Source organism: Pleurodeles waltl, chromosome 6, assembly GCF_031143425.1.
Source record: "Pleurodeles waltl isolate 20211129_DDA chromosome 6, aPleWal1.hap1.20221129, whole genome shotgun sequence".
NCBI lineage: Eukaryota > Metazoa > Chordata > Amphibia > Caudata > Salamandridae > Pleurodeles > Pleurodeles waltl.
Window position 1 is genome coordinate 214,971,522 of NC_090445.1, and position 19,761 is coordinate 214,991,282.

At 47.1% G+C, this 19,761-nt stretch overlaps 1 protein-coding gene across 19 annotated transcripts in view; it reads left to right on the plus strand.

Moving 5' to 3' along the window:
• The window catches only part of GRN (granulin precursor), a 1,029,241-nt gene that overhangs the window by 699,915 nt on the left and 309,565 nt on the right, over positions 1–19,761 (plus strand). For all 19 annotated transcript variants that reach the window (XM_069237890.1, XM_069237896.1, XM_069237897.1 and 16 more), the window contains one exon: positions 8,347–8,583. In XM_069237890.1, coding sequence (XP_069093991.1) covers positions 8,347–8,583 — 237 coding nt within the window. The remainder of the gene's footprint in view (positions 1–8,346; positions 8,584–19,761) is intronic.

Here is a 19,761-nt window from a genome sequence, read left to right on the forward strand (position 1 = left end):
CACCTCACTTCAGCATAATTGTTACTGTGGAGCCTCACCAAAATATATAATGAATTCAGTGGCATCCCCATCTTTTTAAATGCTACCCACATTTTTTCTCTACGGATAAGGTCAAAAGGAGCATCTAACTACACAAACACTATGTATATACGTTCTCTCTTAATGGCCTCAAATGTCCATAATATCAGTAAAAACTGGAATATTTAATCCACAATACTGCACACAGTACGGATGTGAGGCTATCCCCTGTATATCCTTCAGCCACCCATGCTACATGTGTGCTACAAGAAACTTATGTTCATGCAGCTATTTTCTTATACTGCAAATGTCACGGAAGGGCCCCATCAGTCTCTAGGCGTGGGCTTTCTGTTGTTGGCATACACTAGAAGATCAGAACATACCACTTATTATTCAAAACATTATTGTAACTGGGACTCGTTTGTAGTCGTAATTTGACAACCCATATATTGTCACATTATTTTCTGTGTTAAATAGGTTTGTTGTATAGTACTTCTTAATCCTTTTTTTTACTTGCAAAAAGTGTTTCTCTGGGACCTGTATATAATTCTCACATTCATTCATTTCTCTTACATGCTTTTTATCATCACATTGTCGTGCTGTGTGTACTTCTCTGATATTTTCTCATTGTTAGCTAGGGTTTGCTATACCCCTATGGTCCCATCCACCACGGGTATCTCAGCATGTTACCACACTTAACTATCACACACACACCTTTCTCTTACATACTTTATTACCCTTCCATTATCGTGCCATATATATCTTCGATCTTGTCTACCGGTATCTGATGGGGCTTAGTATACCACCCTTTAAATCTTCCCTCATTGCCTCACACCATAGGTCGTACCATAGAGCACCAGCAGAGCTGATTGCATTGTGCCTCCCCTCCCTGTAGAGAAACTTTTGAATCATCTTTAGTGAGTCTAAAAAATATCTACAATTGTTTGGGCCTAATGTAATGGGACTTTTCAATATCAATTAAAGTATGTATAATAACTGTTTAGATCTGGGATGAGGTTTCTTCATTCCTTTTTCTCAGAGGCCATTTTATCCTTCTCCTGTTATTATTCACTACAATTGGGATCTCTATTTCTTGCTTTGTTTGATTACAAGGAAGGATGGGCATTCCGGCCAATCCTAAAGCTAGGGCGTTATGATCAATGCCTGGCCTTTCAATTACAGCCATGTCCAACATATGTTACCAAAGAGTCGTATCCAAAAGAATATAGTCAATCCTAGTTTTGCTAGGAGCCCTTTTGAATGTATGGCTCAAACATTTATCAGATGGGATGCAGCGGTTACATGCCTGTAGGCCAAACTGAAGTGTAAGAGAGGCAACCTGCATTACTACTTTAGTATTCCTGACAAACCAGGTATTATCCAGGCTAGGAATACCCCTTTCCTCATCGTCTTCTGTAAGAAGCTGGCCTGGTGTGTGGTGAGCACCTATGGTGTTATCACCTTATACCAGGTCTACGTATTCCCTATTAGTTTACTGTAGGCAGTGTCTATGAAGTGAGGTCTTTCTAGAGGTAGCTGTGGAAGAGCAGCCAAGACTTATCTAGGAGTCATGCAAAGCTTATGCAGTACCACTACACTCACACAGCATTTACACACATGAAAGATCGCAGTGTTTTTTTTTATAAAGATTTTTATTGATTTTGTAAAAGATAAAGGAAAAATTTGGAACGGGGGAGTACATGGTAACGGACACAAAATAAAAGAATAATAAGAGACAGGCGCATGTCTGGGGACGGCTATAAAGTCACAATGGCCCTGAGGGGCTACACAATCATTGGGTACATGTGCATTGTCATCACCTGGAGCAGGCCAATAAAGCAACAACCAACTTATTTAAAACATTGGTATCATGTCAAGTGGGCCCTAGGCCCCTACGACTGGTAATCTGAACGGCCCATAGCTGCCACCAATTGCCCAGTCCATGTGTGTTTTGGCACCCATGAAAGGCCCGCCTCCCGACAGGCCACCCACTCTACTCATCTCCCCACCTCCCCCAAATTTTGCTGTACTTGCTTAAGCATCCCCCGGCTTAATATACCGGTTTTTCACATTGTGCACACCAGTCCACGCCCCTCCTCCATTTGACAGTTGTGGGTGCTGCTCTGGTTTTCCATTCTATCATAATGTCCCTTTTGGCCACCAGGCAGGTCACACCTAAGAAGATACGGTTTGCCCTTCTCAGCCCCATCTCCCCCATAGCCCCTAAAAGGAGCGCCAGTGGAGCCACCTCCAACCTCGATTGCAGGACCCTCGACACCTCCCTCATGACCATCCTCCAATAAGTTGCTATGACTGGGCAAGCACATACCATGTGAAAAAAGTTGGCGTTAGTTGAGGAACAACGGGGGCAGTTGGGGGATGGACGGAGACCTGCTTTAAAAAGTCTCACTGGAGTAAGGGTTGCCATGTGCAGATAAAGGGCCTGGAGTACTCGAAATTTAGATGACATGGTCAGGGTCTTGGGGGCCATCAAAGCCTCCCTCCAGTCCTCCTCCTCTATGGGGCCCAACTATACCTCCCATTTCTCACGCAAACCGTGAAGAGAGGGGGTAGTGTTAGTCATTAGAGAGCAGTAAATTTGGGAGATTCCCTTCCCGCCTAGGCCTCCCATCAAAATTTTTGCTTCCATGGGGCTACATTCTGGGAGGCTGGTTACCGGTCGAACGTGTACCAGCAGTGCATGTCTGAGTTGTAGATATTTGTGGACTTGGGTTTGGTTTAATGAGTAGGTCTCTTGGATCTCTTCGATGGACCGCATGTGTGTCTCACCCCAGACGTCCCCAAGGGTAGATATCCCAATGATATCCCACTTCCGGAATCCCTCTAATGTTGAGACCTCCAACAGTAGCCTCCCCTGCCACAGGGGGGTCTGCTGTGTGAGACTGCCCCACCAGCCGGTCACCCTCTGGGCAGCACGCCAGCCCCGCAGAACCACCCGGTGACCTCCGGGGTGTCTCTTGGAATAGGGCTGCCATATAGCGCATCAAAAACCCCCGGCCAGCCCAGCATCTGTAACTAGTCTGTAGGCAGGGTCCGCCCAGCCTCCTTCCAACCAATTGTTGATTACTAATATATGCATTGCGAGGTGGTAGAGGTAGATATTGGACATCCCTAGTCCTCCATTGTAAGTGTCTCTCTGACAAGTAATAAATGCTAGTTTAGAGCGTGAACCTTGCCATAAAAACTGCTGTGCCAACGTATCCATTGTTGTGAACCATTTTCGGGGGATCGGGTATGGGAAATTTTGCAGAAGGTATAAAAATCTAGGGAGTATTATTTTATAGAGAGCTATTCTACCCAACAAATTGAGGGGTCATTTCCCCCATCTTTGGAGGTCTACTTTCATTTTCTTGGTTAGTGGCGAAACATTTAGCTCCCATGCTAGTTCCGGCAGTAGGGCTATGTGCATGCCCAAGTATTTAAAATTGTTGCGTCTGATTGGAATGTTCTGCTGCCAGTCGATGCACTCTCCAGAGGGGTGTAGAGGGACCAGGAGGGGCTTGCCGGGGTTTATGGTCAGGCCGGAAGCCTGGGAGAAGAGGTCTAGGATTTGTAAGATCCGTGGACCACTTAAAGCTGGATTGGAGAAGTAGAAAAAGAACATCATCCGCATACAGTGCCACTCGGTCCTCCGGGCCTGCTGGCCACGCCCAGCCTTCTATCAGGGGGTCCTCTCTCAATAATTTTGCTAAGGGTTCAATCACAAGCGCAAACAACAAAGGGGATAGTGGGCATCCCTGATGCGTGCCGTGGCATATGGGGAACGGGTCTGAGACCACACCGTTGACATGGGCAGTTGGGTTAGAGTAGAGTAGTTTCACAAGATTACGAAATTTGGGCCCAATCCCGTTATTCTGGAGGACTTGGTCCAGATAGGTCCAGTCCACGGTATCGAAGGCCTTCTCAAATTCAAGGAGAAGGAGGGCCAGGGGTGACCGCGACAGGATCTTGCGATGTGCCAAGGCAACATTTAATCGTCTGATTCAGTGCCTGGTACTACGCGTGGGCATAAAGCCGCATTGATCTGTGTGCACCAAGGCGGGGAGCGGAAAGAACACAGTGTTACTATAATAAACTACCTTTATTTTTGTAACACAAGTACTAAAATACTGTATAGGTAGTGCCTCAAGTGGAGGTAAGTCAATACACTATTATATACAGATTAGCAATTAGTGAATAGCATAGAAAGTAGTAGGCATTGGTAAAAGCAATAGCACACAGTGAGGGCCCAAGGGAGGGCCAAACCATATACTAAAAAAGTTGAATGTGAAAGGCAGTCCCCCACCCAAGGAAGTGGAGTCAGTAAAAGGGAGCTGGAGGAACCACGAACCCCACGAGGTGAGTACCAGACTGTCCCCCAGCGACCAGAAGAGCAGAGGTAAGCAGCTGGTTTTCCCCAAACCCAACAGGAGGATTTTGGAAAAGGATTGTGAAAGACCCATACAAGACTGGAAGAACCCACAGGTGGATCCTGACAGAAGAGGACCTGCAAAGGAAGGAGGGCCAAGTCCAGTTTGAGTTGGAGTATCCGGTTGTGGCAGAAGCCACTGCCCACCCTTCTGTGGATGCAGGACCAAGTCAGCGGTGGATGAAAACGGCCAGCAGTGCAGCACAGGAGCTGCTGAGTCCCAGAAGTGATGCAAGTGATGTCCCACATCGGCGGTCGAGATGCAGTCGGTCAGTGGTGCTGGAAAACCACCAACAAGCCTGGAACATGCAGGAGCCGGAGAAGGTTTGCAAGGCTAAAAAGGACTAGCAAGGCCCAGGGGACACAACCCAAGGAGGGGAGTCCGGGGTGACCCTCAGCAGCTGATAGTCACAAAAGAGGAGGCAGCCCCCACAGGCAGCCCACTGGCAGCAGACACAGGAGTCGCAGTGAGGCCCATTCAGCACACATGGAGTGTCCCACGTCGCTGGAGCAGCAGGCAGGAGACTGTGCGTTGCAGGAAGAAGTGCTGGACTGAGGCTACATGGATCCTGAAGATCCCTTGGAGGAGGATTCAACAGTCATTGGTAGCTGCAAGAGTTGCGGTGCACAGGGTTACTGTCCTGCAAGGAGAGGCAAGGGCTTACCGTCTCCCAAGTTGGACAGCTGGTAGAGAGGATCAAGGGAACCACTCCAGACCATCGCCTGTGAAACAGAAGCCACACAGCCCTGAAGGAGAGAAGATCCACACAGCCGGTAGTCATTGCAGTTGATGTCTGCGGATACAGGGGAGTGACTCCTTCACTCCAAGGGAGATTCCTTCTTTTTCTGTGCAGGCTGAAGATTTGCTGCCTTCAGAGGATGCACAGCCAGGGAAATGTTGCAGTTGCTGAAAGGAGCCGGAGAAACAATGTTGCAGAGCGGAGTCGTTGCTGATTGATGGTTCCTGGAGGTTCCAGCTGCAGTCCCAGTGGCCAGAAGATGAAGTTAGCAATGCAGAGGAATCCTGCTGGAATCTTGCACGTTGAATCTGAGGACTCACCTAAGATGGAGACCCTAAATAGCCCATGAAGGGGGGATTGGTCACCTAGCAGGGTCACTACCTATCAGGTGGGGGCTGTGATGTCACCCGCCTGACCTGGCCACTCAGATGCTCCCAGGGGCCTCTGCCCCCCCTTAGATTCAAGATGGCAGAATCATGTGGCCACCTGTAGGAGCTCTGGGCACCACCCCTGGGGTGGTGATGGACAGGGGAATGGTCACTCCCCTTTCCATTGTCCAGTTGCATGCCAGAGCAGGGACCGGGGATGTCTCTTCAAAGCATACCTATGGCTTGGGGAGGTTATTCCTCCCAAGCCATGTAACACCCATTTCCAAGAGAGTGTTACCTTCCTCTCCCACAGGAAATCTTGTTCTGCCAAACTCTGCCTGAGCTGGTCAAGCAGCAGGAGGGCAGAAACCTGTCTGAGGGGCGGCAGCAATGCAGGCTGCCTGGAAAACCCCCAGAAGACAGGTAGGAGCAATGCTGAGGGTCCTCTAAGGAGCCCCGAGAGTGCATGGAGTCATACAACAAATACTGGCAACGGTATTGGGGTGTGATTGCGACATCTTTGATACCAGACATGACCAGGTTCGGCGTTGCCATTATGTAACTGGACCTTTGTCCCGTACATGGGTAAAATAGCTTCCCTGTGCTTATGAAGTCCAGTGTAATGGAGCTGGAGTTCATAGGGGTGCCTCTACTCATTCGGGGGTCCCCTCACACACAGGTACCTGCACCTTGCCCTCTGGGCTAGGAGAGCTACCATAGGGGTGACTTACAGTGACCTGTAGTGAAAGGGTGCATGCACCTTTCCATGCAGGCTGCAATGGCAGGCCTGCAGGCCCATTTTGCATGGGCTCCAATGGGTGGCACAATACATGCTGAAGCCCATGGGGAACCCCCCATGCCCCAATGCCCTGAGTACCTAGGTACCATATAATAGGGACTTATATGGGGGCACCAGTATGCCAATTGTGGGGTGTGCAAAGTCCTAAGCAATCAAATTTAGGGGGAGAGAGCACAATCTCTAGGTCCTGGTTAGCAGGATCCCAGTGTAAACAGTCAAAACATCCTGAAGGCAGGCAAAAAGTGTGGGCAACCATGCCAAAAAGAGGGTACTTAACTCATCTTCCTTCATCAGGTTGACCATTACTTCAAGAGGTTCAAATGTTATGTTGAATTCTCCTGCCAGAAGTAGATAACTTGCCCTCTCTACCTGTTCCAACTAATCATCTAAGACATGCTAGATAGGTGAATCCTGGTGTTTTGAGGGAAACCTATTGTAACTGTCATTGTTTGAGAGTCTCAGGCCGTATATATCAGTAGATTTGATATCGAACTTTTTAATGGTACAATTTGGGGATATACTCACCCAAATATTAAGCTCTCCAGATGGTCAGCCTGATGGAGAGGTGAGAGCTTCAACACTGTAATTCAGGGACCCCACTCTGTAAAATGCTGCAGTTGCCCATGTCTCCTGTAGGGGGCAAATATGAAAAGTGCCAATAAAGTTAGCCCATTCTACACTGTTTAACTTGGCTTTCGACCCCACTATGTTCCAGGAAGTTATCTTCAATTGAGTACTATTTTCTATTACTCTTGGTGTTATTAGGGATTACCCACCTTCAGTATTAATCATGAGTGAGGTGTTATAAGACTCTAGACATTTGATGACAGTAGGATTCAGGCGATCATCCTCCAGATTAGTAATAGACTTCCAGGGCACAATCCCTCGTCTTGTCAGACCTTCTCCTTAGGTTCAACTCTCGCAGCATTCTGATCACAAGAGCCCCAGTTGAGCAATTTCCTACTGGTGGGTCAAAGGCCTGGTATCTCTACTAGTTAATGAACTGCTCCCTTCAGGCAGATTAATCTAATGGATCTAATGTTCAGTTTAAGTTTGAAGGGTAGAGTCTGCTGATCCAAATTTACCAATCCCGACCGAGTGAATAATCAATTAGTTCAAGGGTAATGTAGTGATGGTTTCTGTTGTAATAGCAGCACCTTGCAGTTGGAATGTCTGATCTAGTAATAGATCTGCACTGTCTGACCTGCCTGATCCAGTGTGATTTTATTGATCAGGGTCTCCCTGCTCTCACTAGTTCTAGTCATCCGTTTAGGGATAGTTTTCATACATATCTTGCTGCTCTCACCTTTGTGCTGTTCCTTAATGAAAATAGGCTCTCCTGTGTAACGTGTATAGAGGATAAACCGGAAACCCGAAGGCCCGTTCCAAGTAACGGCTATGCACAGAATAAGTTGGGATGGAGGACAAAGTACGACTCTACCTCAAGGGACAAAAATGCGGGATCCATGAAATTAGTATCCTGTATGTCCTATGTGCGCTGGTAGTTCATACCATCCTCACTTTCCTAACCTTCCATGAGCTTGGTGCCCACACTGACCAAACCAGACTTGTTTCATAACCCATCTTCATAACCGCATAATCACATGCACGACCTTTTGACTTTGTCCAAACTTCTGCTTTGGACCGACAAAGGCTTTGGTAGGTAGCTAAGGTGTTTGATGGACATGAAATTGGACTTGGCATACTGCCCACTAGGTAAAGGTAGAAGCCTTCTAATGTACAGTATGATTTACACCCTGGCTGTCCAACCTTGACCTAATCGTTAGATATGTGGACTTAAGATTCCAACCTTCTCAATTCACCATCTTTTTTCAAACAATATGTTCACAAAGGGCTTGATTTTTAACATATTTGATTTACTGTATTTAGTCTGTTCTGCATCTTGGTCTACCTGTATGTTTTGTTTTTATCAATATAGTATTTTGCTCATTCATTAGTACCTTTTTTTTCTTTTTTCTTTTTTTTTTTTAGGCTGTGTGCTGTAGCGACCATGTGCACTGCTGTCCCAATGGCTACACCTGTAATGTGGAGCAAGAATCCTGCGTCCAAGGGGGTCTGTCTGTTCCTTGGTTCAGGAAAGATGCAGCCAATGTTGATGGACCACCACACAGCAGATTGGTTCCCTGCGATGACACGGCTTCCTGCCCAGATGGCAACACTTGTTGTAAATCCGAGTCGGGGACATGGGCCTGCTGCCCCCTAGCTGGTGTAAGTCTGTTTTGTGCTCATTTGATCAAATGCATCAAGTGAAACTTCAAATGGGTAGACAGTTTTCTTTGTTCTGTGGTGTGGCATGGACAAGAACTGCTTTAAATGTGGATGAAGATAATCTTTCCCTTCTTTCGTTCTGCTCTGAGAGGTGAACTCCTCTTTTACAATCTTTCTTTCTTAAACTTCATGAGATTCCTATCTGGTTTGCCTCAAGTTGCAAACTTCAAAGATTTCCTGTAATATTCTATACCAAATTAGTTTATTGTTGTAGTGTAAAACTTTACGATATATATATATATATATATGTGTTCGATGGCATGTGTAGCTGCAGATACACATGCTTTGCACATCCCGCCATCTAGTGTTGGGCTCGGAGTGTTACAAGTTGTTTTTCTTCGAAGAAGTCTTTTCGAGTCACGAGATCGAGTGACTCCTCCCATTTCGGCTCCATTGCGCATGGGTGTCGACTCCATCTTAGATTGTTTTCTTTCCGCCATCGGGTTCGGACGTGTTCCTTTTCGCTCCGCGCTTCGGTTCAGAAAGTTAGTGAAAAACTCTGAAAATTCTACGGTATTGTTTGCGTTCGGTATCGGGTTAGCTACAACAGATCGACACTGAATTCGGAAGAACTCCGGCGACCCTTCGGGGTTTTCGATTCCCCGGCGGGGCCTGGTCGGCCCGACCGCGTGCGTCTTCAAGGCTAATGGAACGGACCCCATTCTGCTTCTGCCCCGAATGCCTCAACAAGTATCCTTACACAGATCAGCATCTGGTCTGTAATTTGTGTTTGTCGCCAGAACACAAAGAGGATACCTGTGAGGCCTGTCGAGCATTTCGGTCCAGAAAGACTTTAAGGGACCGAAGAGCAAGAAGATTACAGATGGCGTCGGTGCCGACAGGACAAAAACACATGGAGGAAGAAGAGGAAGCTTTCTCCATTGAGGATTTGGACTCGGAAGAGGTCGATCCTGAACAGACGCCAGAAACCGTGAGTAAGACGTCGATACACAAGACTCACGTAAAAACCTGTAAAGCCCAGGGGACGCCACCGCCAACAGGCCATGCCTTAACCCGAAAAATAGGTGACCGGGCATCGGCACCGAAAAAGGGCATGCATGTGTCAAAGTCATCCGACTCCGGTCGAGATACCGGCACAGAGCACACTCTACCCCGAGACACCGGGTCAGAGCAGACTCGACCCCGAGACACCGGGTCAGAGAAATCTCGGCACCGAGAGAGCGTCACCGAACCAAGTCGGCACCGAGAAATCAGTACGCCGAAAAGCAAAAAAGTTTTTTCGGAACCGAAAAAGGCATCCGAAAAGGTTTCGATACCGAAACATCCGGCTTCGGAACCGAAATCAAGTTCCTACACAGAGGAACAAGGCCTGTCCTCACAAATGAAAATACATAGATTTGGGCAGGAACTGGAGACAATGGAGCCAGACTACACCCAAAGAAGGCTCCACATCCAAAAAGAAACAGGGAAGATCAACACTCTCCCTCCGATTTGAATGAAACGCAAACTTGCCTTCCAAGAGAAAGACAAGCAGCCACAGGCAAAGGTGGCTAAACAAATAACCCCGCCACCGTCTCCACAACGCTCTCCGCAACCATCACCGGTAGCCACTCCACCAATGATGCAATCCCCAACTCATACAGGGATGAGTCAGGATGATCCAGACGCGTGGGATCTTTATGATGCGCCAGTGTCAGATAACAGTCCTGACTGTTATCCAGCTAGACCGTCACCACCAGAAGATAGTACAGCCTACGCACAGGTGGTGTCAAGGGCAGCGGCGTTTCATGTCAGCCTGCATGCAGAGCCAATTGAAGACGACTTTCTATTTAATACACTGTCGTCCACACACAGCCAGTACCAGAGTCTCCCCATGCTGCCTGGAATGCTAAAACACTCCAAACAAGTGTTTGAGGAGCCTGTAAAAGGAAGGGCCATTACTCCAAGAGTGGAGAAAAAATATAAACCACCACCAACAGACCCCGTGTACATCACACAACAGCTAACACCGGACTCAGTGGTAGTAGGGGCAGCTCGCAAGAGGGCGAACTCACACACTTCAGGAGATGCACCACCTCCAGACAAAGAGAGTCGCAAGTTCGACGCAGCAGGGAAAAGAGTGGCGGCACAGGCAGCAAACCAGTGGCGTATTGCCAACTCACAGGCTTTGTTGGCCAGATACGATAGGGCTAATTGGGACGAAATGCAGCACTTTATAGAACATTTACCCAAGGAGTTCCAAAAGAGAGCACAGCAAGTGGTGGAAGAAGGACAGAGTAGCTCAAACAATCGGATACGGTCAGCAATGGATGCAGCAGACGCAGCTGCTAGAACTGTAAACACAGCAGTGACAATAAGGAGACCTGCATGGCTGCGTACATCAGGATACAAGACGGAAATACAACAGGCCGTGCTGAATATGTCATTTAACGGACAGCAGTTGTTTGGGCCGGAGGTTGACACTATCGCAAAACTTAAAAAGGACACTGATACGGCCAAAGCCATGGGCGCACTCTACTCCCCACAGAGTAGAGGCACATTTCTTAAAACACAGTTTCGAGGGGGGTTTTGAGGACAAAGCACAGAACCCACAATCTCACAAACAAGGCCCACTTATCAGAGCCAATATCAATGGGGAAGTTGTCGGGGACAATATAGAGGGGGACAATTCCAAAAAAGTAGAGGGAAATTCCAAAGTCCCAAAACTCCACAAAACAAGCAGTGACTTCCACGTCACAAATCCCCAACACAACACCTGTGGGGGGGAGGCTAACCAAGTTCTACAAACAATGGGAGGAAATAACAGATACTTGGGTCCTAGCAATTATCCAGTATGGTTATTGCATAGAATTTCTCAAAATCCCTCCAAATGTCCCACCGAAAACACACAATATGTCAAAACAACACATGGATCTTCTACAACTGAGGTCCAAGCGTTGTTACAAAAAGAAGCAATAGAATTAGTACCAATTCATCAAAAAGGAACAGGAGTTTACTCTCTGTACTTTCTCATACCCAAAAAGGACAAAACTCTAAGACCTATATTAGATCTCAGAACGTTAAATACTTACATCAAATGAGATCACTTTCACATGGTGACTTTACAGGACGTAATCCCATTGCTCAAAAAACAAGACTACATGACAACACTAGACCTAAAGGATGCATACTTCCATATACCGATACATCCTTCACACAGAAAGTACCTAAGGTTTGTATTCCAAGGGGTACATTACCAATTCAAAGTTTTGCCATTTGGGATAACAACTGCGCCAAGGGTTTTTACAAAATGCCTGGCAGTAGTAGCTGCGCATATCAGAAGACAGCAAATACACGTGTTCCCGTACCTAGACGATTGGTTAATCAAAACCAACACGCAAGAGCGGTGTTCACAACACACAAAGTATGTCATCAACACCCTATACAAACTAGGTTTCTCACTCAACTACACAAAGTCACACCTTCAGCTGTGTCAAACACAGCAATACTTAGGGGCGACAATCAACACAACAAAAGGGGTTGCCACTCCAAGTCCACAAAGGGTACAAGCATTTCACAATGTAATACAGGCCATGTATCCAAAACAAAAAATACAGGTCAAAATGGTGATGAAACTACTAGGCATGATGTCCTCATGCATAGCCATTGTCCCAAACGCCAGATTGTACATGCAGCCCTTACAACAGTGCCTAGCATCACAATGGTCACAGGCACAGGGTCAACTTCTAGATCTAGTGTTGATAGACCGCCAAACATACACCTCGCTTCTATGGTGGAACAATATAAATTTAAACCAAGGGCGGCCTTTCCAAGACCCAGTGCCTCAATACGTAATAACTACAGATGCACCCATGATAGGGTGGGGAGCACACCTCAATCAAAACAGCATCCAGGGACAATGGGACACTCAGCAAAAACAGTTTCATATAAATCACTTAGAACTACTGGCAGTATTTCTAGCGTTGAAAGCATTTCAACCCATAATAACCCACAAACACAACCTTGTCAAAACAGACAACATGACAACGATGTATTATCTGAACAAACCGGGAGGAACACACTCAACACAGTTGTGTCTCCTGGCACAAAGAAAATGGCATTGGGCGATTCACAACCACATTCGCCTAATAGCACAGTTTATTCCAGGGATTCAGGATCAGTTAGCAGACAATCTCTCTCGGGATCACCAACAGATCCACGAATGGGAGATTCACCCCCAAATACTAAACACTTACTTCCAAAGATGGGGAACAGCACAAATAGACCTATTTGCAACAAAAGAAAACGCAAAATGCCAAAACTTCGCATCCAGATACCCACAGGATCAGTCTCAGGGCAATGCGTTATGGATGAGTTGGTCAGGGATATTTGCATACGCTTTTCCCCCCTCTCCCACTCCTTCCATATCTGGTAAACAAATTGAGTCAAAACAAACTCAAACTCATACTAATAGCACCAACTTGGGCAAGACAACCTTGGTACACAACACTACTAGATCTCTCAGTAGTGCCTCATGTCAAACTACCAAACAAACCAGATCTGTTAACACCAACACAAACAACAGATCAGACACCCAAATCCAGCATCGCTGAATCTAGCAATTTGGCTCCTGAAATCTTAGAATTCGGACACTTAGACCTTACACAGGAATTTATGGAAGTCATAAAACAAGCTAGGAAACCAACCACTAGACATTGCTATGCAAATAAGTGGAAAAGATTTGTTTATTATTGCCATAATAATCAAATCCAGCCATTACACGCATCTGCTAAAGACATTGTAAGCTACTTACTACATTTGCAAAAGTCAAAGCTAGTTTTTTCATCCATTAAAATACATCTTACCGCAATTTCAGCATATCTACAAATTACGCACTCAACTTCATTATTTAGGATACCAGTCATAAAAGCATTTATGGAAGGCCTAAAGAGAATTATACCACCAAGAACACCACCAGTTCCTTCGTGGAACCTCAACATTGTCTTAACTCGACTCATGGGTCCACCTTTCGAACCTATGCACTCATGTGAAATGCAATACTTAACATGGAAAGTTGCATTTCTAATTGCTATCACATCTCTAAGAAGAGTAAGTGAGATACAAGCATTTACCATACAAGAACCATTTATTCAGATACACAAGCATAAAGTAGTCTTACGAACAAATCCTAAATTCTTACCAAAAGTCATATCACCGTTCCACTTGAATCAAACAGTGGAACTACCAGTGTTCTTCCCAGAGCCAGATTCGGTAGCTGAAAGAGCACTACATACATTAGACATCAAAAGAGCGTTAATGTACTACATTGACAGAACAAAACAAAACAATTATTTATTGCTTTCCAAAAACCTCATACAGGAAATCCAATTTCAAAACCAGGCATTGCTAGATGGATAGTTAAGTGCATTCAAACTTGTTATCTCAAAGCAAAAAGAGAACTGCCTATTACACCAAAGGCACACTCGACTAGAAAGAAAAGTGCTACCATGGCCTTTCTAGGAAATATTCCAATGACTGAAATATGTAAGGCAGCCACATGGTCTACGCCTCATACGTTTACCAAACACTACTGTGTGGATGTGTTAATGGCACAACAAGCCACAGTAGGCCAAGCAGTACTACGAACATTGTTTCAAACAACTTCAACTCCTACAGGCTGAACCACCGCTTTTGGGGAGATAACTGTTTACTAGTCTATGCAAAGCATGTGTATCTGCAGCTACACATGCCATCGAACGGAAAATGTCACTTACCCAGTGTACATCTGTTCGTGGCATGAGTCGCTGCAGATTCACATGCGCCCACCCGCCTCCCCGGGAGCCTGTAGCCGTTTCGAAGTTTATCTTGAACATTTGTAAATTTGTAAATATATCACTTTAAACTACGTTATGTACATACATATTCACTCCATTGCATGGGCACTATTACTATAATACACAACTCCTACCTCACCCTCTGCGGGGAAAACAATCTAAGATGGAGTTGACGCCCATGCGCAATGGAGCCGACTCGTGACTCGAAAAGACTTCTTCGAAGAAAAACAACTTGTAACACTCCGAGCCCAACACTAGATGGCGGGATGTGCAAAGCATGTGAATCTGCAGCGACTCATGCCACGAACAGATTACACTGGGTAAGTGACATTATATATATATATATATATATATATATATATATATATATATATGTGTGTGTGTGTGTTCAGTGGCGTGTGTAGCTGCAGATACACATGCTGTGCACTGTTCCTGCCATCTAGTGTTGGGCTCAGAGTGTTACAAGTTGTTTTTCTTCGACGAAGTCTTTTCGAGTCACGGGACCGTGTGACTCCTCCCTTTTGGCTCCATTGCGCATGGGCATCGACTCCATCTTAGATTGTTTTCTTTCCGCCATCGGGTTCGGACGTGTTCCTCTTCGCTCCGGGTATTCGATTCGGAAAAAGACTAAATTCACTGAAAATCGTCTGTATTGATTCTATCGCAAAACATCTTGCATCGACACCTCGACACCAGCGAAACACAACTTTGGTTGCCCTTCGGGGCTCCCGCGCCCAGCCAGGGCCTGGTCGGCCCGACCGCAGAAAACATCGAAGCCTAATGGACCGGACCCCGTTCCGATTCTGCCCACAGTGCCACGCCAAGTATCCCTACACAGACCAGCACCGGGTCTGTAATCTGTGTTTGTCGCGGACCACCGAGAGGATACTTGGGAGGCCTGCAAGTCCTTTCGATCGAAGAAGACCTTGAGGGATCGAAGGGCGAGGCAACTGCAAATGGCATCGAAGAGTTCCGAGCACCTTGACATCGAGGAAGAGGAGATGGCCATCTCCATCCATGGTTCCGACTCAGACGACTCCGACGCAGGCCAGCACGTGAGGACGTCTGCCCTGACCCAAGTCCAGAGTCAGTCCAAAACAAAACTAAAGGCCTCGGGGACGCCACTGCCGGAAGGCCATGGCTTGACCCACAAGAAATCAAGCGGTGACCAAGCAACACCTTCGGCACCGAAAAAGGCCAAACCCGTGCCGACGTCTTCGGACTCGAGCTGAGAATCGGTGTCAGAGAAAACTCAACATCGACTCGTCGAAGCCTCGAAAGAGTCTTTCGGAGCCGGGCCCTACTGTCAGCATGGGCATTTCGGAGCCGAAAAAAGCCTCCTACACCAAGGAACATGGACTCTCAAAACAAATGAGAGACACAGATTTGAGGAGGAATTTCACCAAATGGAGGAGTTTGATGAAACACAGGCAAGGATACAGATCCATAAGGATACTGTGAAGATCCAAACGGCACCTCCTCTCAAATTCAAAAGGAAACTGGCTGACCAAGGACGTTCAGACACTGAGCAGCCAAAGGCTAAAGTGCCCAGAGAAAAATCTCCGTCATGTCAGTTTTCACCAGAACATTCTTCTCCACATTCTCCTCAAAGAACAATTTCACATCTTGCCATGCCCCCTGCACAGTCACCCACACACACTATGCAGTTGCAACAAGATACAGACCGCTGGGACATCTATTATGACCCTGTGTCGGACAATAGCCCGGAGTGCTATCCTTCTAAACTCTCTCCACCTGAAGATAGCAGCTCATACACTCAAGTCTTGGCTAGGGCTGCTGCATTCCACAGTGTGAGCATGCACACACAGCCATTGGAGGACGACTTTCTCTTTAATACTTTGTCCTCAACGCATGCTTCCTTCCAAAGTCTGCCTATGCTCCCAGGCATGCTTAAACATGCCCTACAGATTTTTCAGGAGCCTGTGAAAGGAAGACCCATTACACCACGAGTGGAAAAGAAATACAAGCCACCACCGTCAAACGCAGTGTTCATCACACAGCAGCTGCCCCCAGACTCGGTAGTGGTTGGAGCTGCGAGAAAGAGAGCCAACTCGCAGTCATCTGGAGATGCACCACCTCCAGATAAGGAGAGTAAGAAATTTGATGTGGCAGGAAAGAGGGTAGCGTGTCAAGCTGCCAATCAGTGGCGCATAGCAAACTCTCAAGCCCTCCCTCTCCCCAAAGAAGACCAGAAAACGCTCAGCAAGTGGTAGAGGAGGGACAAGCAATATCGAACAATCAAATACAATCTGCATTAGATTCTGGCGACACTGCCGCAAGAACAGTGAACACTGCAGTAACAATTAGGCGCCATGCTTGGCTGAGATCCTCCGGTTTGAAACCAGAGATTCAACAGGGTGTCCTCAACATGCCATTCAATCAGCAACAGCTATTTGGCACACAAGTGAACACAGCCATCGAAAAGATGAAAAAGTACACTGATACGGCCAAAGCAATGGGAGCGCTCTACTCGTCCCAATACAGAGGGACAATCAGAAAACCGTAGTTTAGGGGAGGTTTTAGACCACAATCATCAGAAACATCCATCTCTCAAACAAAACCCTCCTACCAATCACAATATCAGAGAGGGGGGTTTCGTGGGTACTTCAGGGGACAATTCCCAAGGTCCAGGGGAAAATTCCAAATCACAAAGCAGGCCACTAATACCAAACAGTGACTTGCCCATCACCCTCCCCCAACACACATCCCCTGTGGGAGGAAGACTGGGAATGTTCCACAATCAATGGTCAAACATAACAACGGACACATGGGTTCTATCAATTCTCTTCCAGGGGATCCTCATCAATAGTCATAAACATTGAATATTCCCGCCTTTGTGCGGGGACCCCGGAGCATATATATATAAAATACATACATATTATCATGTGTAAAACAGCAATGCAGGTTATAATCATAAATAGGCTAAAATGCTTTATTTCTATGCAAGTTTTTTTTTTTTTTTTTTTTTTTTTTTTTTATATTATATTATAAAATCACAATAGATCATAAATATCTACCTAAGCCCCAAAAACTGGACTTAGGGAAGTAAACAGCAGTAAATAGCAGAGAAAAATAGAAAAAACCACATTGAAAAACAATGAAGCATTCTTAGCCAATAGGCTGCATGCAGGTTAACACAGGAGAACCATAAAAACTTTGGCACCGTGCCTTTAAGACCCTGAGCACCTCCAGTATCCCACCATGCCTCAGGGGTGAAGGGAAGGTGACAGTTGGTTCACAGTTAGGTCAGTTCTTTTTTCCGGCTTCTTCTGAGAGGATCCTGGAGCATTGAGCTCTCAGTTTTTCTGAGTTTTCCTCAGAAAAATTCTTTAAAAAAAGCGTTTTTCACTTTTCACTCGACAAGTAATATCTTTGTCTGAGCTAGGAAGGTTTTTTCTGACAGAAAAATGCCTTCTCTTTTTGTAAAATGTCCCTCTTGTGGGAAGAAGAAAGCCCAGTCAGACCCACACTCTCTGTGTATTGTCTGCCTGCCACAGAGTCACTGTCCTGACACCTGCAAGTATTGTAAGAACATGTCAAGGAGGACTCTCAAAGACAGAGAGAAGATCAGGCTACATGGGCTTCAGGAGAGGAAAAAGTCAACATCCTCTTCACTTTCCAGACCTACAGCAGAAGGAATGACCCGTTCGACGTCGACAGGTAGGATTGTACCTGTTTGTTCTCCATCGACGTCATCGGCACCACCGTCTCACCGGCATAGATCGCCGTCGACGGCGACCAGAGCGACGTCGAGGGACAAAACGTCGAAACATGGACACAGGGGTACATCTCCGTCGACGGCAGGCCGCCGTTCGGCGTCGAGTCATCTCCGGCGCTCCCGTTCGCCGTTGAGAACGTCTCACCCCTTGGCGTCGAAGGACACGACACCAAAAACACCTCGACGGCATGAACATCCGCCGTCGACCACTCGCCACTCAACGTCGAGGCACACGACGGCGAGTAGGTCCAGGTCCCGTGATAGGCGATCGGCGTCAAGACACTCGACGGCAAGACCTCCGACGTCAGGACATTCGACGTCGAGAGCAGACCAGCCAGCGCAACCTTCGACGTCGAGGATACAATCGACGTCGACACAACCTTCAGCGGTGTCACAGGCAGTGGAGCCAGCGGACAAAGCTCCCTCACCGGTGGTCTCTATAAGGAGTGCATCATCCCATTCCAGAGCATCGGGGCATGTTTCTCCCATCACAGCATCCCCGGATTCACAATACTCGAGGATGTATTCTCCTACCGCCTCATTACCGAGAACGCCATCGCCTACAGCTAGAGCAGGACGGGCTCGTTCTGCTTCTCGTCAGCCGACCACAAGACCTGCACACTCTGCTACAGCCTCTCGGAGCAGGTCCCGTTCCCGAAGGAGAACCAGGTCACGAACACCACGCAGAAGATCACCTTCTTGGTCTTCTTCAGGATCGTCTGTGGGGCGCTACTCCCCCACACTCACAGATTCTCCACCTGCTAGGATTTCCCCGGTGGATGATATCACCACTTTTAATGAGGTTCTTCTAAGGGGAGCGCAGAAGCTAAATATTGAGGTACCAGAGCCGGCCACCTCATCCTCAGTTATCTTTGAGACCCTACAACACAGATCAGTCTCGAGAAAACTGCTGCCACTAGTACCGGGTTTGCTGCAACCGACTATGGACACTTTTCTGTCTCCAGCCACTCTCAAGTCTGCCCCTGCTAGGATTCAAAAGAAATACAAAGCTCCGGAACAAGATCCTTTATTCCTGCGGAAGGATCCGCCACCGGACTCTGTGATCTTAGCCGCAGCCAGAAAGACACACTCTGTGGCATCATCTTCCACAGTCCCCCCGGATAAGGAGAGCAGACACCTAGACTCTCTGGGGAGAAAGATGTGCGGTACGGCGGCATCTGCTATGAAGGTCTCCAGCGCCTCAGCACTTCTGGGCAGATATGACCGCTCTCTGTGGGACTCACTCCACAGATTTACAGAAAAGTTGCCCAGGGAAGATAGACAGGACTTCCAGGAAATCTTGCAGGAAGGAGGCCTAGTATCTAACCAGGTCATCAGCGCGGCGGCGGACGGGGCGGATTTGGCTGCGCATGGGTATGCGCACGGAATCTGCGCTAGGAGGTCTTCCTGGCTACGGCTCACGGGTCTGAAGCAGGAAGCACAGCAGCGCATTTTGAACCTCCCATTCAGCGGGAGTTCGTTGTTCGGTACCCACGCGGATGAAGAGATGGCCCGAATGAAAACGGAAGTCGACACGATGAGGGCAGTGGGCCTGGAACGTAAAAAAGACTTCAGGCGGAGGTACAGGCCGTATGACAGACGACC